Below are 22,353 nucleotides of genomic sequence, written 5' to 3'. Positions count from 1 at the left end.
TGATCTGCTTTTTGTCAAATTCAATGGTAGCTATTTCCTCTTAGTCCTCCACGACCTTTCAGCTGTCTTAGACCTTGTGAACCATCCCCTTCTCTTTGAAAAATTATCCAACCCTACCTACACTGTCCTGTCCTCTCCTGGTTCTCCTGTGCATTTGCCAACTACTTCTCAGTCTCATAAGACTCTTCCTCTGCTTCTGACCATCTAACTGTGGGGATCCCTACAGGCTCAGCTATGGAGTCCTTCTATCCTCTACCTACGTACATCCACTCCCTTGGATAACTCATTTGCCCCAGTGGCTTTAGCTACCATCCTTATGCCCATTATTCCCAAATCCACCTCTTCAGCCCTCACCTCTCTCCTCTGCAGTCTTGCAGTTTCTCCTGCCGTAGAGCAACTTTACTTGTCTATCCTGCCGATAAGCAGCATGGTGTAGTGGATAGAGCATGGGCCTGAGAGTCAGAAGTTCATAGTTTCTAATCCTGGCTCTTCCACTTGACTTCTGTGTGACCGTGGGCAAGTCACTTAACTTCTTTATGCCTGTTACCACATCTGTAAAATGAGGATTGGGACCGTGAACCCAACGTGGGACAGGAACTGTGTCCAACCCATTTGCTTGTATCCACATTAGTGCTTAGTACAGTGCCTGGCACATAGTAAGCACTTACAAAATACCACAATTATTTTCATTATTATTTTTTTATGTCCACAAAAAGCCACCTTTGCTTCCCACATAAAAAATCCTGGTCTCCTTTGCTTTTTATATCTGTAGAAAATATTCCTAACCTCCCTGTTTCACAAGCCTGAAACCTTGGCATTATCCTAACTCATCTCTCATTCAACCCACACATTCAATCTTTCATGAAATCCTGTACATTGTACCTTCAGAATGTCTCTAGAATCTCCCCTTTCTTCTCCACCCAAACCACTACTAGGTTGACCCAAGTACTCATCCAATCCTATCCTGACATTTGCATCAACATCCTTGATGACCTCCCTGTTCCTGTCTCTCCTTTCCCCAGTCCTTACTTCATTCTGTTCCCCAGATCATTTTTTGGAAAAAGGTTAATTGCACATTACCCCACTCCTCAAAGACCTTCAGTGGCTGCCCATCCACCTCCACATCTCTCACGAACTCCTTAACACTGGTTTTAAAGCACTCAATCACCTTGACCCCACCTACCTTACCTTGCTGATTTCCATTACAGCCCAGTACACACACTTCACTCATTCTGGCCTTTGATATTGGATGGTTTGTTTCTACTAGTTTGACTCCTGTGAAGAAAATGTAGATAAAAATTTTGTTGTGCCACATAAAGGAATAGAAAAGAATACATCTTGACCATGGTAATCAGGAATCAATATATTTTTTCTATGGATGGTGCACTTTTCACTTGTATCTCTTTCATAAACATCAAAAGCCACTTCAATCCGCATAATGAAAGCTGAAATTCTCCCTATCCCCCTTGAAGGAGATACCTCACATAGATGAATTGGAAGTAAAGATGGAAAGAGAAGCACCCTGGGATTAACAGGCTTATCATTTTTAGAACAGTAACAAAACATGTAATTATCCCATGATGCTCAGCTAGCCCAGCATTTGTCTCAACCATTAATGAGATACAAATTCGTGTTATGGTCAAAATAATTTAATTGTCCTCTATAAGTCCAGCAATGCAATTTAAAGTGGACTTTAGAATTTTAGTGTCATTTTTTTTGAAACAGTTTATAATTCACATCAAGGACCAGAGTGTAATTCATCACTATCCAATCAAACCAAGTAGTGCAAATTTCCCAAACTCATCTTTTGGACTATAAATTATAATCCAAAGTGTTACAGTGGTCTGTGCAGTGATGCTGATAAAGATAAAATATAGGTTTCATCTTTAAGAGCTGTATGCCTCTCCATCTAGTTGAAAATTTGTAAAACTTTCCATAATTCAAGGATATTAACATTCATTTCAAATGAATTTTGGACATTTTCTATATGAATCACGTTTTGTGAATTGAAACTGTATAGACCCTCTACATGATCTCTCCATTAAAAGTTAGTTATTACCTGCTTACACATACTCTCGTGAATATTGACCCCAATTCCATCATGTAAGAAATAGAGCAGACACTCTGACATTTAGGTAAATTTACAAACATACACTTCATTGGAAGTTTGAGTCATGTAACCTGGAACCAGAATCCTCTATAGCTCATATTCTTCCAAGTTTATAGAAGGCAAGAGAAATCTGTGATTCTGGCCCAAGCATGGAGCAGATCAAGTTAGTTTACCTTCCCAAGGTATTGTCTCCTGTTTCTCCCAGAAAAAGAGAGATATTGTGGTCTGAACATTCAATCAGTTAATCAGTGATAGTTATGGAGGACTTACTGTGTGTAGAGCGCTGTATTAAGAACTTGGGAGAGTACTATTGTAGAGCAGAAATACAGCAAAGTTGGTAAACACATTCCCTGCCCACAAAGAGTTTAGAGGGCGAAACAGACCAAAGCACTTAGTACAGTGCTGTGCACATTGAAAGTGCTCAGTACGTATCATTGTTGTTGATTAATAATTAATTGCAGATATATACATGCATGCTGAAGGGTTGAAGGTATGGTGAGTATCAGATGCTTATAGATCCAGATGCAAAGGCAATACAGAAGAGGGATGGATTAGGGGAAAAGAGAGTTTCATCTAAGCCCCCCTTTTCCTCACCTCCCCCTCCTCTCCCCATTACCCTGACTAGCTCCCTTTACTCTATCACCTTCCTTGCCCCACAGCACTTGTGTATGTATATAAATGTACATATATACAATTCTATGTATTTATATTAATTCCTGTTTACTTGTTTTGATGTCTGTCTCCTCCCTTCCAGACTGTGAGCCCGTTGTGAGCAGAGATTGTGTCTCTTTGTTGCTGAATTGTACTTTCCAAGTGCTTAGTACAGTGCTCTGCAAACAATAAGCACTTAATAAATAGGATTGAATGAATGAATGCATCATGGAAGGCCTCTTGGAGGAGATGTGATTTAAATAAAACTTTGAAGGTGGGGTGGGTGGTAGAGAGGGAGGGAAATCCAAGCCAGAGGGAGGAGAGGATCAAGGGATCAGCAGCAAGAAAGGCAAGACTGAAGTACAGTGAGTAGGTTGGCTTTGATGAAGGCAGTGTGTAGACAGGGTTGCAGTAAGAAATCGGCAAGATGATTGATTGCTTCAAAGCCTGTGGCAAGGTGCTTCTGTTGATACAGAGGTGGATTGGCAAAAACTGGAAGTTCTTGAGTGGGGAAAGGTAAACCAAATGTTTAATAGGAAATTAACCCAGAAGTATAGTGAAATTTGGACTGGAGTCGGGAGACATGGGTGGCAGGGAGGTCCATGAATAAATAGACTGATGCAGTAGTCAAGGTGAGATAAGTGCTTAGGTCATTGCAGGAGCAATTTGGATGAGGACAGAAGGCCAGATCCTAGGAACGTGAGGGTAGAATTGGACAAGACTTGGTGGCAGACTGAATCAATAATCAGTCAGTCACTTGTATTTATTGAGCACTTACTGTGTGCAGAGCATTGAGTGGAGGATAATGCCAAGGCTGATGTTATTACCTGATCCTTCTGCAGCACCTGTCTAGCATCGGGGCTTCATTTTATATTTGCAGTGAGCTGCAAAGTTGGTTACTTGCCTTTCCACCCACTGCTTAGGTTTGGCCTCTATTTGTATGTTGCTTACACTTGGCATGATCTTGCAAAGTAGCCTCTTAAAACATAAAAATTGCCATCTTTGCTTCCCTATATGCTTTTCACGGTGACATCATGGATCACCTCTCAAGCAGTCAATTTCAATTTGATCTAAGCCGCACTCCTTGCTAACCTCCAAGTGGCTCAATACAGTCTCTCTGAGGCATTAGGCATTGGTAACTTTGCATCTTTCTGTCTGTTCCTCACCTGGATAGCAGGTTTTCTTAAGAATGCAAACTTGAACACTTGGTGTACCTCAACATTAAGGCTTTTGTTCCCTAACAGATCCAACATCTCCCTTCTTGACTCAGGCACATTCTAAGGTGCAGGGGCATGATGTGGTTAGGAGACACATTATAGACAATGGTGGGTACTACCATGGCTTTCCTCCTCATTGGGTCCAACTCTTCCACAGTTGGCAATAGTGCAATCGAGAACCATGCATGAAGGAATTTTCCACTTGAAGACTCCCTGTTCCATACAAAATATAAGAAGGGTCCTTTCCCCCTTCAAGTATCAAGAAAGCATTACTTAATTATTGGGAATCATAACAAGGAAAGTTGAACTCATTTCATTCAAAGGATAAACAACACAACTGTGATTATCCTGCAATGTAAATTTGTCTTTTGAAGTTAGTTTTATGACACAGCATCACATGGATTGGACATTCTCACCTAGACTGGATTTAGGATAAAAACAAGGAAACAAAAAGACTGTTCTTATGATTACCAGTATTTCCTTCCTTTCTTCCACTCAGAGCTTCTCACAGTCTTGGTTGGTAACAATTTTTCATTATTCCAGGCAAGTGATTTTCTATCATGTCATCTATTGGCTGCCTGGTGAAATACTGCTGAAGCAAAGTGGTTCCTATAAGTGGACAGGCTGGAGTAAAGGGAAAAGAATGACTCTACAGGTTATCACAATTAAAAATATTTACAAACATTTGAAGACAAAACAGATATTCAACCAAAACGTCAAAGTCAAGGTATAAAATTATTTCAGGGTAGAAATGAAGATATATATAGCTGGTTTATTGGATTATTTACGTTCTTGGGCATTAGGGTAGCGTAAGTATAGTCTGGAAATATGTTAAAGTTATTTATAGAGCACTTTCTGCAGAACACCTTACTGTTGACAGAGTACAATAGAGTCAGTAGATAATCCCTACCTTCATTGAGTTTACAATCTAGTGGGAAGTCAAACACTAAAATGCTTTATATAATAGGAGGAAAAAAATGTTATACAGAAATGTTACTTTCTCTATTAAACTGTAAGCTCTTGGATGACAGGCATCATTTATACAAACTTTATAGTAGTCTCACAAGTACTTAGTTCAGTGATTTGCACTATTCATTTATAAGGTACTAAATGAATCAATTAAACAATGATTAAACAAATCACTAATATTTATTTAGTGCTTACTGTGTATAGAGCATCATACTAAGTACTTGGGAGAATACAGTACAATGCCTCTGGTAGACATATCCTCTGCCCCCGCATTCTCTTATATTTAAAGAGGGAGCCAGACATTAATAGAAATAGATTATGAATATGTGGGTAGACACTCTATCTCCCCACTGACCCCTTTCCCACATCTTGCCTCTGGCCTGGAATTCCAGTGCCATATATATATGACAAATGAACACAATCTCCACCTTCAGAGCATTATTAAGGTCACATATCTTTCAAGATGCCTTTCCTGATCAAGCCCTTTGTTTTCCCTGATTCCCTCTCACTTCTGCATCATCTGTGCACTTGGGTCTGTGTATTCTTTCTCCTTTAGATACTTAGTACTCACCCCATCTTCAGCCCCCCAGCACTTATGTACATATTCATAATTTGTCTATTAATGTCTGAATATTTATACATTGTCCCACTCTACCAGTCATTTTTTTGCCAGGTGATAGAGTGCAGTGAGCAAGAAGGTGGCAGGGATGCAACACATTGTAAAGTACACACTTTGGTACTTATGTGTGATATTCATTGATGACTGAAGTGACAGAGCATGCTGGTGAGGCCATTCTGGAGCACCACAATCCAGCAGGTGGTTACCTTAGTAACCTCTGTTTCTTTGGTGCCCCTGTTAGTCAAGCTGTTTCAGGGATTCCTCCTTGGTTGTATATCTCACAGAACAACCTCAGTGGTGATTCTGTCAGAGGGCTTCAGTGATGATTGTATTTCTCTCTTTGCATAATACAGGGTTCTGCACATAATATGGGCTTCATAAATATCACTGATTTTTCTGAGTTGGGGCTTGAACTGTCTGCCTTGCTTCTGTCTCCAGAAGCTATGTTCCTTCCAGAGAACAAGATAATATGGCAAACAAGTGAGGATCAGAAGTCAACTTTGCATTTTAAATGGAGACTCTGAAGAGGACACAGCTTTAGTGAGAAGAATTGGGAAAGGCAATTAGTCTTTGAAGAGCTAATGGATCAAAAAGACCCAATTTTGTGTATTTTTTTCCTCCCACTGAGAAGGCCTTGATTTTCTTCAGCAGTGCTCTGGTGGGTACCTGAGATGAGAGAGATGGGAGCCAAAGTCAAAAACAGCTTTGGGGAGTAACAACTGATGGCAACCCATGGTAGTGTTGAGCCAATTCCAGTTTCCCCATAGAGCTGGCACCTGTGGAGAGGTTAATTGGGAAATGATTGAATATATACTTCATCTGGTTAGTTTTAGGCTCTGGGCACACACTAATTCTCACTCCAGGTTTTAAGAATGAATTAGGAACTACCTACAAATTGTACCAATTTTTAATTGTGCTAATTAAATGCTCATTCTATTTATCATCTCACATGATTATAGTGGCTCAGACGTTTTTGGCACCTCCGAGTAGGATTTATGCATCTGAAAATGTTGATATGAATTTACTTTAATTATGTGCTAGGTAATTAACTTACAACACATATTTTCATTATTAACAGCTGAAGACGCATGTGGAGGAACAATGAGAGGATCTAGTGGCATAATTTCCAGCCCTGGTTTTCCTAATGAATATCATAACAACGCTGATTGCACATGGACTATTGTAGCAGAGCCTGGAGACACCATTTCGCTCATATTTACAGACTTCCAAATGGAGGAGAAATATGATTACTTGGAAATAGAAGGTTCTGAGCCACCAACAATATGGTAAGTAAATAGCTGTGACTGGCATATCCAGCCAGTGGCAGAATGAATGTGCCAAACCATCACCTTTGGACATCTTTTCAATTTAAGCAGTTAGTGCACTGCTCTTCACACAGTAAGCACTCTAAGTCCAATTGAATTTACTCTGGGCACAAGGTTTACAGATTTTGAGTACATCTTTATTACGATCAAAACTCTAGTAGTGGAAACAATGGTGGTCACTGAGTGACCACTGAGTACAAAGCACTCTAGTCAGTTCTTAGGAAAGTTGAACAGAGGTAAGAGCCATGATATCGACCTACAAGGAACTTACCTTCTAGCTGGGGAAAGAGAAATAAAATGTATTTCCATATAGAGTAATTGAGTTCTCCTAGTCCATTGACTATATAATCAATTTTGCATTCCTGATCAATTCTAACTCTAACCTGTGTATTCTCTACCTGCACTTCATGCAGTCATCTGCACACAGTAAGTACATAATAAATGCTATTATTACTAATACTATGCACAAATGCAAGTGTTAGAGCTGGTTGATAGGCTGGGAGGATTTAGAAAGAAAGGCTCTTTTTAGGAAGGTTTTTCTGGAAAAGTGTTGTCTGTCAGATTAGGAAGGGATGAAGGTGTCCCAAACCTGAAAAAACATAAAAGAGGGGGTTGGAGGCAGGAAAGTATAGAGTGAGGTAGAGTTATAAGGTTTGAGAAGCATAGGGATCTGGAATGGAGCAGGTGAAGAGAGAGAGCTATGAAATGGGGACAGTTGGTGATGGACCTTGAAGCCAATCATGATATCTCATGTCCATTGAGTGATACTTCAAGAACATGACCCTTGTGCATCATGGAGTTTAGAAGTGTGAGAGAAGATGGAGTCAGTTGTATTTATTGAGCACTTACCTTGTGCAGAGTAAATATACTGTACTAAATATTTGGGAGAGTACGGCAGACAGAGATACATCCCCTGCCCACAGTGAGTTTACAGTCTGTAGTGGAAAACAGACATTAATATGAATAAATAAAATTACAGATATGTAAATAAGCATTGTGGGCATGAAAAGTGGGATAAATTAAGGGAGCAAGTCAGGATGACACAGAGGGAATAGGAGAAGAGCAATGGAGGGCTTTGTCAGAGAAGGCTTCTTGGAAGAGATGTGCCTTCAATAAGGCTTTGAAGGTGGGAAGAGTGATTGTCAGCGGCATACAAAGAAGGAGAGCATTTCAGGCCAGAGGCAGGATGTGGGCAAGATGTTTTAGGGAAAAATTAAATTCCTTATGTCTGTATAATAAATGTATACAATAATGAATAATAGATGATGGTCTCTTGAAAATGACCACAGTGCAGTTTTAATTTACTACTTGTGGCTCTGGTTCCCACTATGCTTAATTTGACAATCAGGGCCGTAAAAGGGTCCTAGATGAAATTATATTCACTTTGCATAATGTCCTAAAATAACTTGGTGCATTGATCTTCTGAAATAACGCTGCTCTTTTCTGGATTAATTCAACTCATTTTCTAGTTATAAGTCCCATTCCTTCCGCATCACCCTTGCACTTATATTTTGACCTTTATTCACCCTTTCCTTAGTCTCACAATACTTACGTATATACACATAATTTATTTATTTATATTAATGTCCATCTACCCCACTAGACTGTAAGCTCGCTGTGGGTGGTGAACATGTCTACCAACTCTGTTACATTGAACCCCACCACGCACTTAATAAAGTGCTGTGCAAACAATAAGTGCTCGATAAATGGGATTTATTGATTGACAATGTTTATGTTTTACTAGTGATTGAAAGATTATCAATATTCTTGGGATGAGAAGCATCAGGAAAGGAAAATCCCCATTGAGTAGCAGGAATTCATGAAAAGTTTCAGAATTCCTTTCATTTGCTTTTTCTCTCCTTTTTAAAATTATTTTCAACTTCTCTTAATAATTATGGCACTCATTAAGCACTGTGCGCCAAACACCTTCTAAGTGTTGGGGTAGATACAAGTTAATCCGGTTCATTCATTCATTCAATAGTATTTATTGACCGCTTACTATGTGCAGAGCACTGTACAAAGTGCTTGGAATGTACAGTTTGGCAACAGATAGAGACAATCCCTGTCTAATCGAGGGAGACAGACAAAAACAATAGCAATAAATAGAATCAAGGGGATGTACACTCCATTAACAAAATAAATAGGTTAATAAAAATATATACAAATGAGCAGATGAGCACAGTGCTGAGGGGATGGGAAGGGAGAGGGGGAGGAGCAGAGGGAAAGGAGGGGGGAAAGGGGGCTTAGCTGAGGGGAAGTGAAGGGGGGCCAGAGAGGGAGCAAAGGGAAAAGGGGAAGCTAAGACTGGGAAGGCCTCTTGGAGGAGGTGAGCTCTCAGTAGGGCTTTGAAGAGGGGAAGAGAATTAGTTTAGTGGAGGTGAGGAGGGAGGGCATTCCAGGACTGCAGGAGGACGTGGGCCAGGGGTAGATGGCGGGAAGGAGTGAACGGGGGATGGTGAGGAGGTGGGCGGCAGAGGAGCTGAGCCTACGGGGTGGGCAGTAGAAAGAGAGAAGGGAGGAGAGGTAGGAGGGGGCAAGGTGATGGAGAGCCTTGAAGCCTAGAGTGAGAAGTTTTTGTTTCATGCGGAGGTTGATAGGCAACCACTGGAGGTTTTTAAGAAGGGGAGTGACATGCCCAGAGCCTTAGAACTTGCTTATCCCCATTTTATAGATGAGATAACTGAGGCCCAGAGAAGTTAAATGACTTACCCAAAGTCGCACAGCAGACATGTGACGGAATCAGGATTTGAACCTCTGACTCCCAGGCCCATGTATGCAATTTTAACATTTTGCATTTTATGCCTACCTTTTTATCTTTGTGTCAGTCTCTTCCAATCTCTACTACTTCCTCCTCCCTTTCTTCATTGCGGGGGCAAGAGAACGTATAACACTGCACAAGCCACTATTAATCTAGTCAATTTAATAGCACAGATTTTGGTTTCTGAAGTCTCAGGACCAAGATTTGTATGTCATGCATGATAGGGGACTCAATCATCATCCTATCTCATTTTTCTTTCACTTTTACTTCTTTCCTTTATTGTTTGTGAGAGCCTCTATTTTCCCTATATGTTTCTGTTCTTCTTTATCGTTAAACTCTTCTGTTTCCTTTATCCCCTATCCACTCTGCCCCTGATGGTGCTGTTGTCTTGTCAGAAGCTGAAAAAATATACAATATGAAAACATAGCATTTGGCTTACTAAGGCATATATTATTAAAAGAAAACCTACGTGTATTTAGCAATGTGGTCTAAAAATTTAGTTTCCACCAGCTAAGGTAGAAATCCCCTCAACTTAATTTTGGAAAAAACATCCTACTTCTTAAAGCTCCTCAGCTAAATCACTAACTCTAGTTTTCTTCCTGAAAGGTTTTCTGGCAATGTTTAGGTTTGTATGAGAGTGTGCTGTTTGTTCTCCCATTCTTTATGCTCTTGTTAGGGCTGAAGTTATTTGACTTATGAACCATAATTATTTGAAAAGCAAGCACATAATGAATCTCCCCAATAAAATAGAGTACCATCAACCATTGGAAACATGTGAAACAAGTAATTGCTAGGCAGGCTTAACTTTTGAGCCTAGTTTGATTCTCTTAGGATCTTTGTAAATAACTGGGTTCTCAGGTTGGAGCATTTTGGCTTATATTTCTTTCAATTCAGCACAGTGCTGACACCACCAAGGCTCTCTTTAATTTCTTTGATTTTAACTTTCAAATTTTGATTACATTTTCTAAGCCCCAATTTTTTAATTGTATTTTTAAAATGATAAGCTACATCCTCGAAGTTAGAAAAAAGCTGCCAATTACTCTAGATTATGTCATAGAAAACTGACATACTGGTCAATCAATCACTGGTACTTATTGAGTGCTTGCTATGTACATAACACTACACTAAGTGCTTTGGAGAATACAGCAGAGTTAGTAGGCATGCTCTCTGCCCACAGGGATGTGAAGATTTGACAATTTTGAGACATTTATGTGGTTTCCTCTTGGTTCATGAATGAGTTTATGATCTGGAATAATTTCCGTGTTTGGATATCCTGTTAAAGTGCTTCTCAATGTCACTGTCCTTGGAGTATCTTCAATTGGTTTTGTATATGCTTTGCATGATCCATCAAGAGATGGGGAGCTCAGTACATGAGATAAAAATGATGCTGTAGTGATATGATCATTATTGTTATGGTGATATGTTATCTTAAAACTGTACTTTTAAGATAAATTAATCCTCATTTGTGTGCATATATTATACATATATACACACAGAAGATGTTTTCACTAAACATCCTAATGTTTCAAGGTTTTCTAGCAAAATGACAAAGTGGGCATGAGAAGCAGTGTGGCCTAGTGGAAAGAGGACTGTCCTGGGGGTGAGAGAACCTGGATTCGAATCCTGGCTCCACCACATATCTTTTGTGGGACCTGGGAATGTCACTTAACTTCTCTGTGTCTTAGTTTCCTCATCTGGAATTGGAGATTCAATAACCTCATACTTAAACTGTGAGCCCCATATGGGATCTGTTATCATATATCTATTCCAGTGCTCAGTACAGTGCTTAGTAAGCATTTAACAAATACCACAATTATTGAGAAGCAGCATCGCCTAGTGCATAAGCGTGGATTGGGAGTCAGAATGACCTGTGTTCTAATTCTGGGTCCACCACTTGTCTGGTATGCAGTCTTGGGCAAGTTGCTTAACTTCTCTGTCTCTCAGTTACCTCAACTGCTCTCTCAGTTACCTCAACTTCAAAATGGAAATTTATTACTTGTTCTCCCTCTTGCTTAGGCTGTGAGTACCTTGTGGGACTTGTTAAGGAAGCAGTGTGGTCTAGTAGATAGAGTGTGAGCCGGGAATCAGAAGGACCTGACTTCAAATCCCAGCTCTGTCACTTGCCTGCTCTGTGACCTTGGGCAAGTCACTTCACTTCTCTGTGCCTCAGTTACCTCATCTGTAAAATGATGATCAAGACTGTAGGCCCTGCACTGTTGACATAAAAATGTACCCAGCTCATTCAAATATACAGTAATTATCTATGATTTCGGTAAGAACTAGCAAGCCATGAGCTAGTGACAAAGTAAATGGAATTATTTTCTCACTTGTACTAGTTATAACACCTAAGTGATGCCTAAAGAATACACACACATACCAGTGGGCTATACTTCAATGTGAATTGAAGGTGCTTCTGCTGAAGAGTCATTTATAAGAATGGCTGTCATCAAGAAAATATCTTGTACGCTATCAATATTTGTCCCTGAAAATAGAGAACATTCTCGGGTGTCTTGCAGTTGAGGGTGAGAATTACTGAGACATTAACTGGGCGGAATCCTCTATCCCATATTATAAAAGTAGGTCCCATTTAATGCAAGTAGGTTTTTAGGTTTAGAAGGGTTGGGGAAACAAGGTTCGCTCAGAAATACAAACAATAATCCAACAAGGAGGTAGAAAACTGATGCCAGCTCTTAGTATGCTCACAAATGACTTCCTTCATACCTAATGCAATATCCTCTACTCCATCCTAATCCTTCTAGACTTCACAGCTGCCTAGGACACTGTCGACCATACCCTTTTTCTGGAAACATTATCTAACCTTGGCCTCTGTGAAACTGTTTACTCTTGGTTCTCCTTCTATCTCTCTGGCTGCTGATTCTCAGTCTCTTTCATGGATTTCTCCTCTGCCTCCCACAGCCCCTAACTGCAGGAGTCTCTAAAGGCTCAGCTCTGGGTTCTTATATATTCTCCATTTCCAACCACTCCCTTGAACTCATTTGCTGCCATGGCTACAACTACCACATACAGATGATTCTCAAATCTACATCTCCAGCCCTAAACTTCCTCGTTTTCTAGGGTCTCACATTTCCTCCTGCCTTCAGGACATCGCTATGTATATGTCCTGCTGACATCTCAAATTTAATATGTCCAAGACAGAAACCTTGTCCTTACCCTGATTTTCTGAACATTGTAGACAGAACCATCTTTTGTGTCTCACGAACCTGTAAGATTGGCACTACTCTTGGCTCATCTCTCTCATTCAATGCCCATATTCAATCTGTCACCAAATCTTGTCAGTCAAACTTCACACCATCGCTAAAATCTGCCTTTTCTTCTCCATCCAAATTGCTCCTCTATTAATCCAAGCACTTATGCTATCCTGCCTTGATTACTGCATCAGCCTCCTTGTTGACCTCCTAGCCTCCTGTCTCTCCCCACTCCAGACCATACTTCATTCTGCTGCCCGGCTCATTTTTCTATGAAATTGCTCAGTTCATGTTTATCTATTCCTTCACCCTCCATGTCAAACAGAAATTCCTTACTAGTGGTTTTTAAAGCACTCAATCATTTTGACCCTTCCTACCTCTGATCCCTGATTTCCTACTGCAACCCAGCCCGCCTACGTTCTCCTCTCTTCTAGACTGGGAGCCCACTGTGGGCAGGGATTGTATCTCTTTGTTGCTGAATTGTACTTCCCAAATGTTTAGTACAGTGCTCTGTGCTCAGTAAATACGATTGAATGAATGAAAGATAATGTGTCTACCAACACATACTATACTAGCTCAGGCACTTAGTACAGTGCTCTGCAAGCAGTAAACTCTAAATAAATACAATTAAAGGATTACAAACAAATCACAGAAGCAGTCATTCATCAAGTCTGCATAGACTATTTTCATCAAGGTTTTCTAGGCAGAAAATAATAAGAGTAACAATTATGATAATAATAATAATAATAATAATAATAATAATAATAATAATAATAATGATGGCATTTGTTAAGCGCTTACTATGTGCCAAGCACTGTTCTAAACACTGGGATTGATACAAGGTAATCAGGTTGTCCTACGTGGGGCTCAGTCTTAATCCCCATTTTATAGATGAAGTAACTGAGGCACAGAGAAGTTAAGTGACTTGCCCAAGGTCACACAGCTGATAAATGGCAGAGTGGGAAAATGGTCATCATTCATTAAATTTTTCCCAAAGTTAATCTTATACTGGGCTCTAGATGTCATTTGTGTATAGACCATGAAGACGTTGGGGTGGAGGGAAGGACAAGATGTCTTTGAAGACCTGAATACTCTGTCAGGTCTAATTGGAGACAAGAGGTTAATGTAGGTTTTCATCCTGCTTCCTTCCACATTGTAGCCTCAGGAAGCCCAGTAACACCACAGTATCAGACTACTAAGTCAACCATGAAACACAGTCTTGTAGCCAAAAAGACAAACATTGCTATGCTAAATTTCACTGGGTTTGTATCTTAAATAAAAGCTCTAGTTGCTCATCCCAACTACTTTCCCGTATATATGGTTGGTGAACATGACTAATACTATTTTTATGGTGTTTGCCAAGTGCTTATATGTGCTAGGCATTGGGTAGACAATGTAATAAGGTTGGACACAGTTCACGTTCCACCTGGGGCCTACAGTCTTGATCATCATTTTACAGATGAGGGAAAGCAAGACATCTTTGTCCATTGGAGAACAACAGATATAACTGTGGATTTAACTTGAACAAGAACATAGCCCAGAGAGGGAGCAGGGAGCAGCAAAAGGACTGGTAAGAACAGTGACAGGGAGAGAATCAAGGGCAGGAGCAGGTGTTGGAGACAGTTGAAACCGAAGTCTAAACATATGTTATGGTTTATTACTGATTGCAGGGTATGACCATTGACTTCTCACCACTTCAGAGAGGGGTATCTCAGTCAAATGTCCCCATCTTCCATTATATCCTCTAGACTGTAAGTTTGTTATGGGCAGGTAATGTATCTGCTAATTGTATTGTACTCTCCCAAGTGCTTAGTACAGTACTCTGCATGTAGTAAATACACTATAAATACAGTCAGTTGATAGCTGAAATCCTGTGTCCCTATGGTAAGTGGTGGTCCACTTTTGAATTTTCAGAAGGAAGGAGACTTTTTTGACCATCAGGTACAGTGGAGCCCTGTTAGTATGGGAGCCTTAGGAAAAGAGAGAAAAAGTAATTTAAATCTTTTGAATACATTCAGTTCACAAAATGTGCTATTAAGTATCATTTATGTATGTCTAACAATAAATTTTAGGCACATTTTAAAAATGTTGTGATACCATCTTGGTATTCCTGAACAGTTTTTTATTTTCTTAACATCCATTTCAGACCTTTACATTGTTGTCTTTAAGTATTCTGCTTCAAATTCTATTCCAATTATAGGAACAGGAAGTAGGATATCTTCTATTAGTGATAAGGAATACAAATAAGTGAGAGCACATGTTAAACCCTTACTCTTTGCCAAACACTGTATTGGACACTGAGGTGGGTATAAGCTAAGTAGGCTGGACACCATCTCTGTCCCACATGTGGCTTAGTCTAAAGGAAGGGACAACAGGTATTGAATCGCAATTCTACATATTAGGAAACTGAGGCACAGAAAATTTGAGTGGCTTTCCCACAGCAGGCAAGTGGAAGAACTGAAATTAGAACCTAGGTTCTCTGCTCCTAGGCCAGCTTCGCTAGGCACAATGTTCTCTCTAATAATAGTATTTAGTAAGTACTCATAGGCAGAGCACTAAATTGAGTGCTGGGAAAGAATACACAAGTGGGAATCTAGACATATTCTCTGTTGTAAAAGGGCTTACAATCTAATTGGGAAGAGGAAACAGGACAGAAACAATAAGGAGCAATGAAGCAGTAAAACACTAAAAGTAACACAATAAAAAAACATAAAGAAAAACAAATAGTAGGCAGTTGTGGCTACAAGAGCAGAATTTCATGTTCCTCAAGGCTCAGATTCTACAGCAATAGCTACAGCAGCTACCCGTCTTCCAGAGGTTTTGTGAAGGCCTCATTCTGTGGTTTTCTTCCTTCCCACTGGGGTAATAGAATTCTGTTGTATTGTACTCTCCCCAGAACTTAGTACAGTGATCTGCACATAAGTGGTCAATAAATATGATTGACTGATGGAAGGCAGGACTGAATGGTATCTCCTTGATGGCCTGGAGAACTAGCTTCAGTAGCTTTCAGTAGTGGGAGGGATGCCAGTCGTTATTGTGGTTACTTTGCTGGGCCTTGGATAAGATAAACTTGTTGAATAAACTCTACTGAAAATGTTTGGCTTGGAGGCACTCAGTTCTGAAGCATGGTGAGGCTAAAATGGTCTGCCAAGGATCAGTAGTTTGCAGTGTGATTTATTTGGAACAGCAGGTGGCTAACAACCAAACTCATATGATAGTGTCTCTGAACAGGTTGCTTGTTTTCTAGGTCAGGCTTTTAATTTTCGTAGGAAACCAAGTGTGTAAGTTGGAAACCTTACATGGATTGAATTGTGGTTTCATCAGCAGATCAGATAGAAATCTGGTAGTACTATTTATTTCCATTAATATTGAATATGAAAACCTATTGCAGGGAAAACAACATATATTATAAAATATGGAACTCCTGTTATTTTTAAGTGAGAAAAAATGTAATCTCCATTTCAAAATCAACATAAAGTGAATACAGATGAGGGGAAAAAAGTATTCTTTAAAACAATGGCTTGATAGTCCACAGCAGACACCTCTCTAAATATGACAAACAATCCTGGAAGAATCCAAGATTATGGAAACTGTGCAGTCCAGAGGAAACAGAAAAGGAATTTGAGGCTTTGGAATGCAGCCATTTGTCTCTTATTATCTAGTCACGGGATCTGTTATAAATAGCTGAAGCTCTTTGTTAATTTCCTGATTATTTAGAATTTCCTAATATAAAATAGCGAGTGCATCAAGGAACATTGTGAAATCTGGGGATATGCTGTTTTTGTACTGGCTATCTAGAGGAAGATTAGTATTTAGTTTGTGTATCTTCTCCACCTCTCCCCTGCTTTCATAGGGATTAATTTGTCAAAATAGGAGCCCTCTCCATCTCAATTATAATAATGATTTATTGTGGCACTTAAAGAGTTATGATATGCTACACACTACGGTTTATACAACAGAATTACAGCAGAAACAGTTCCTGTCCCTATTGGTACTCACAGACTAAGAGAAAGAGCAAGGATCTTAATCCATTTTACAGATAAGGAAATGGAGATTCAAAGAAGTTAAGTGACTTGATCAAGAATAGACAGTATGCAAGTGGCTAAACTAGGACTAAACCTTGGATCCTCTGATACCAAGTTCCATGGTATTCCTCAAAGGAGGATGAAGAAGATGATGGAGGACAAGAAACAGCGTCGCTCAGTGGAAAGAGCATGGGCTTTGAAGTCAGAGGTCATGGGTTCTAATCCCGTTCCACCACTTATCAGCTGTATGACTTTGAGCAAGTCACTTAACTTCTATGTGCCTGTTACCTCATCTGTAAAATGGAGATTAAGACAGTGAGCCCCATGTGGGACAACCTGATTACCTTGTATCTACCCCAGTGCTTAGAACAGTGCTAGGCACATAGTGCTTAACAGATACCATTATTATTATTTAGTAAGAGAAACTTTCATTCATTCATTCATTCAATAGTATTTATTGAGCGCTTACTATGTGCAGATAACTGTACTAAGCGCTTGGAATGAACAAGTCGGCAACAGATAGAGACAGTCCCTGCCGTTTGATGGGCTTACAGTCTAATCGGGGGAGACAGGCAGACAAGAACAATGGCAATAAATAGAGTCAAGGGGAAGAACATCTCGTAAAAACAATGGCATCTAAATAGAATCAAGGTGATGTACAGCTCATTAACAAAATAAATAGGGTAATGAAAATATATACAGTTGAGCAGATGAGTACAGTGCTGAGGGGATGGGAAGGCAGGGGGGAGAAGCAGAGGGAAATGGAGGGAAAAGAGGGTTAAGCTGCAGAGAGGTGAAGGGGGGCCATAGAGGGAGTAGAGGGAGAAGGGGAGCTCAGTCTGGGAAGGCCTCTTGGAGGAGGTGTGTTTTAAGTAGGGTTTTGAAGAGGGGAAGAGAATGAGTTTGGCGGAGGTGAAGACACAAACCTCTGCTTTCTATCTCCTATGGCCCTTGCTTCCAGTGTCACGAGCCAGGCTTGAAGAAGTTGTTGTATCCACAACTTGGATCAAGACTGGTCAAATTATGTTCAATATTCAAATATATTGCATATTGAACTCCACCTTTGCAAAACTGTATGGAGAAAAATAGTTAGAAATTGCACCACAAGTAAATTTTACCTTGTTACTTATGGTGGTGGACCACCTGCAGATAAATGAAAGCTTCGATTTGACAGAGGAATCTAGGAGAGAAATAATGAGGCAGATTATGAATTTGCTTATGACAATAATGAAAAGATTAAACCTCTTTTTAATGGGTACAATAGAAGCCACAGCGACTCTAATATTGGACAACCAATTAAAATAAGTTGCTAAAAATGTTTAATGCATTATCAAAAGTAATTGCATTCTGGTAATAGGAACCCTTGCCTAAAGTGCAATTGCCTTTAGGAAAAAATAACTTCCCTAAGAGTTTTCTGTATAACTCTATGCTTGAATTGCACTTTACAGTGGTTCATTACTTTAGAAACTCATTTCCAAACAAGTGCAAGCTAAGGTCAGCAAATATATTTTGCAGATACATGGAGATGCTCAAAAGAGTGGCGCTTATAAAAGCAGTATCCACAGACTTTCCTGTGGATGTTTAATTGCTGCTAAACATGGAAATTTCAGCAAACATATAGTTTCAACTTTGGTTTGGTATCAATGTTATTAGTCTGGAATACTATTTTTCATATTGATTACATGTTGTAAAATCCAGGCAGAAGGGTGAATCTCCAAGCTTCTTAGTGTAGTACATCAGATGGTTTTCAGCAAATATTCCAGATATATGTACAGTGAATGTATATCATTTAACAGTGTGCATTTCAGATGACAGCACAGAAGGGTTGGATCTGAAGAGCATGTTTAAATATGTCCTATCCTCTCCCACAGACTACAGCTAGTTTCAGTGACTATCCCAACTTACTGTACAGTGGAGGTGATTGCATCTTAGATTAGAGTCATGGATGAAAGGATGGAGAGACGAGGAAGATCTGACAAATGCAATAGAGGAAGAACTGGTAGATTTAGAGACAGACTGAATGTGGGATGTTTCAAACCACATTAGAGCAGTGGGAGGAAGATGAAAAGAGAGCAAAAATGGTCCAAAAAGTAGGATGGGAATCATGAGAGTAATATGTTGGCTAAAATAAGGACAAATAGAGTTCTAGGACAAGAGGGTGACCAGCGCAGTCAAAACCATTGCACAGGACTAAAAGGACTAGAATAGAGTAGAACCCCCTTGGCGTACCAAAATGGGTGACTTGTACGAGCAATGTCTCAGTGATGGGAAGAAGTTGAAAGCCAGATTTCAGAAGTAGAAGAGAATTAATGGAGGTTGTGAATGCATAAAACCTAATCAAGAGGGAGAGGAGAACAGGTTGAGGGGAATGATTATTTTGAAGTCAGTTTGGGAAATATTTGAATGGGGTTTGTAGCATGTTAGACTTCTGAGTCCTATTGAGACAAAGCTTGAAGCTTATCTGGCTAAGAGAATAATCTGTAAATCATAGAGAGTGCTGTAGAGGCAAGAATGATCTTTGAAGTCTATTCCTCACCACCTCTATAATGCCCACAAAATTGTTAGCGAGCTCATCAGACATCAGAAGGAGAGGAGGTTGCAGCTCTGCCTGCTTCAGGAGGACACTAAAATCAGAAATAGCTTCAGGGGATGTTAGCAATGGACTCAGTGAAGAAAGTATGAAAGGGCATGGAGGGTAACGAAGGGATAGGTTTGAAGTGCCAGATGTTAGCCTGGTTTCTAGATTTGCACAAAAAATGAATGGACCATGAGAAACATAGTACCACACAATAGGACAACATCGCATTGACATTCAGCAAAATGTGATGGCATCATTCAGACTCAATTTTGCCGAACTCTGCCAATTTCTGGCTTAATCTACCTGAACCTAAAGTATTTCTGTGAAGCGATTGATACTCTCCAACCCCTCTTACTACACAACTGTTGAGCCCATTTTCTAGGTCCCTGTGGACCTTGGTGCATTATTCAAGCTGTAGGACTAACTCTCTAAGTGTTAGGACTTGCAGTAGAAGACATTTGATACTGAAAATTGTAATGCTGAATGTAGAGGCCCAGTACTATGCCATAACTACACCAGGCAAAGGACAGACCAGATGAAAGCTGGTCTGTCAGTGATGAAACTGATAATGGGACATGATGGTCCAGAGGTTATAGCAGAAAAATGACAGATTAAACAATTTTGACTGAGGCAAATTTTACCCAAATTCAGTGGACTCCAAGTACACAAAAATATGAAAATGAATATTAAATGTAGTGTGAAACCTCTCAGAGCTCAATTTGTAAGGAAATGCAATCTTACCATTATCAGAAACGGTAACCACTGTCTTTATATTCATCCCTTTCTCCCTCTTCAAATGGGCAGTAGTTGACATAGTTCTTTAGTGAAATATCTATGGATAATGCGCAAGATCTAAGTCTTCTTTTAGGTGTCTGCATTTTAAGTCTGCACCTGAAACCATAAGGGTCTGATGCAGAATATGAGGAGAATGAGAAAGAAAACTTCAAAGAATGATAAGAGCTTGAAAATCAGACTTCTGAAGAGAATTTTCTTCACTCAGGCAAATTGCTTTGGTGGCAGTAGAGTAGGAGGTCAGAAAAAATCATTAGATCACATCATGAAAATCATCTACTACCATTTCCTTCATTGATGTCATATTATCTGTCAATTCAAAATCTTTTTCCCTAAATTGTGTCCCTGAAAGGTAGGACAGATGAAAATAGAAACCCAAAGTGTTTCAGAAGGTGAACATTTTGGAAGCAATAAATAAGTATTCAGATCCTCATTTGCTCTTTCCTCCAGACTACCCCTTGCTATTGCTCAAACAGAACAACGTGAGTTCTTTGTTTTGCATTTGAAACAAATGCAAATTCATTCTGCAAAGGTAGAAAAAAATAGTACCAATGTGCCTTTCCATGTTAGTCTCCAAGGAATCAATTTACTAATCTCTGAATTTTAAATTATTCCAAACATTTTCAGTGAATATTCTATTTAAATAAATGTTTTATAAATGAAACAAATCTTGATTGACCTCCTCTAGTGACATGCCTAGAAGATGAATCTCTTCTTGGAATCATTAAGGAAATTTGTGCTGAAAAAGTGCTGTTTGTGTGACATTGCTTAAATTCTATATTTAATGAATGGCATGAAATCATACATACTTTGTAGTATTTTGAGAATTGTTTGAAGATAGATTTTATGGTTTCTTATTTAAGAAGTGGCAGTCTTTTTTGTTTCTATTATATTGCTCTTCAAATATGCTGGCAAGCTTGTAAATCAGATTGCCAGCCAGACATATTCATTTCAGTAGGTAACTGCCTTGCGGAGTAGAAAACAGATGTTTTAAACAATGTTTCTGTGAGCAGATTTTAAATGTACAAAGCACATGTTGTATTTCCCATTCCTCTCTTCTAATTATTAATCCTCTGTTCACAGAGAGTGCCTTAGATAATTAAAAGTACCTAAGTAGCAAATGTTTATTTTTTAATTATCCATTTCTATTTTAAATGCACAGCATAGACATTAACTTTTTGTCATATCTGACATTGACAAAATGTACTTGACTTTGAAGTCATTTATCTTGCACACTAAAATACATCATTTCAGTTATTGTTAAGACACTTGAGAATACCTCTAGTTTATTCGTAAAGTAGTGTGGTTTTTTTTTGCTTAGTTTTTTAATATATGATGCTTCAATTCCTGCTGCTTTGAGGATTTATATAATTGAAAACATCAGTATAAATATATACTACCATTAAGCATTTAGAAACCCACACTTATTGATCGGGTTTAAGTCATTCTGTCCTCTTTGATAAAATTTAATCAATGAACATTACAGTATTTCCTGAACAACAACCCTGGCCAAAGCACTAAGTAGGAAGGATAGAAAAATTAATGGTCCTTCAGTGTCCCCATTTTCTGCTTATTCTCTATTTTCATGCATGGGTTTGAAATCCACATTAGTTGGTTTGTCCCTTGAGTGCACATTATCACTATGGATAGAATTTTTATTGACAGAGTCTACTGTGTCCAGAACATGTTATTGAATTCTTGGAATCATACACTAAAATAAGAGACACAGTCTGTGCCATTAAACATCTTCCTATGTTTAAGCTTCGTATGGCTAGGGCCACATTTCTGCAGGTGGAAAGTTCATGTAGTCTATCCAAGGACTAGAGAGAAAACTCACTCAGGCTCATGTTAGGGGTGCAGACTACCTAAACTATGTCTAAAATGTATTACAGCCATCCCTGATTCCCCTATCTGATCTTCACTGAGTTTAATTTACAGTTAGATCATAAAACAACTTTTCTGATTGGTCACTCCTGACATGAGACACTTTTGTTATAGTCCTTCTAATAGGTGAGCTCGTTATGAATAGGAATGCTCTATTATAATAATAATGATGGCATTTGTTAAGTGCTTACTATGTGCTAAGCACTGTTCTATACTGTC

The 22,353-nt window shown here is 39.2% G+C and overlaps 1 protein-coding gene across 1 annotated transcript in view; it reads left to right on the top strand.

Annotated features, from left to right (window-relative positions):
- CSMD3 (CUB and Sushi multiple domains 3) overlaps positions 1–22,353 on the top strand; it is a 778,187-nt gene that overhangs the window by 241,597 nt on the left and 514,237 nt on the right. The window contains 1 exon segment of the mRNA XM_029063925.2: positions 6,645–6,852. Coding sequence (XP_028919758.1) covers positions 6,645–6,852 — 208 coding nt within the window.

The sequence above is a fragment of the Ornithorhynchus anatinus genome, chromosome 4 (assembly GCF_004115215.2).
Source record: "Ornithorhynchus anatinus isolate Pmale09 chromosome 4, mOrnAna1.pri.v4, whole genome shotgun sequence".
NCBI classification, from domain to species: Eukaryota; Metazoa; Chordata; class Mammalia; order Monotremata; family Ornithorhynchidae; genus Ornithorhynchus; species Ornithorhynchus anatinus.
This window is presented reverse-complemented; position numbering and strand designations above follow the sequence as displayed.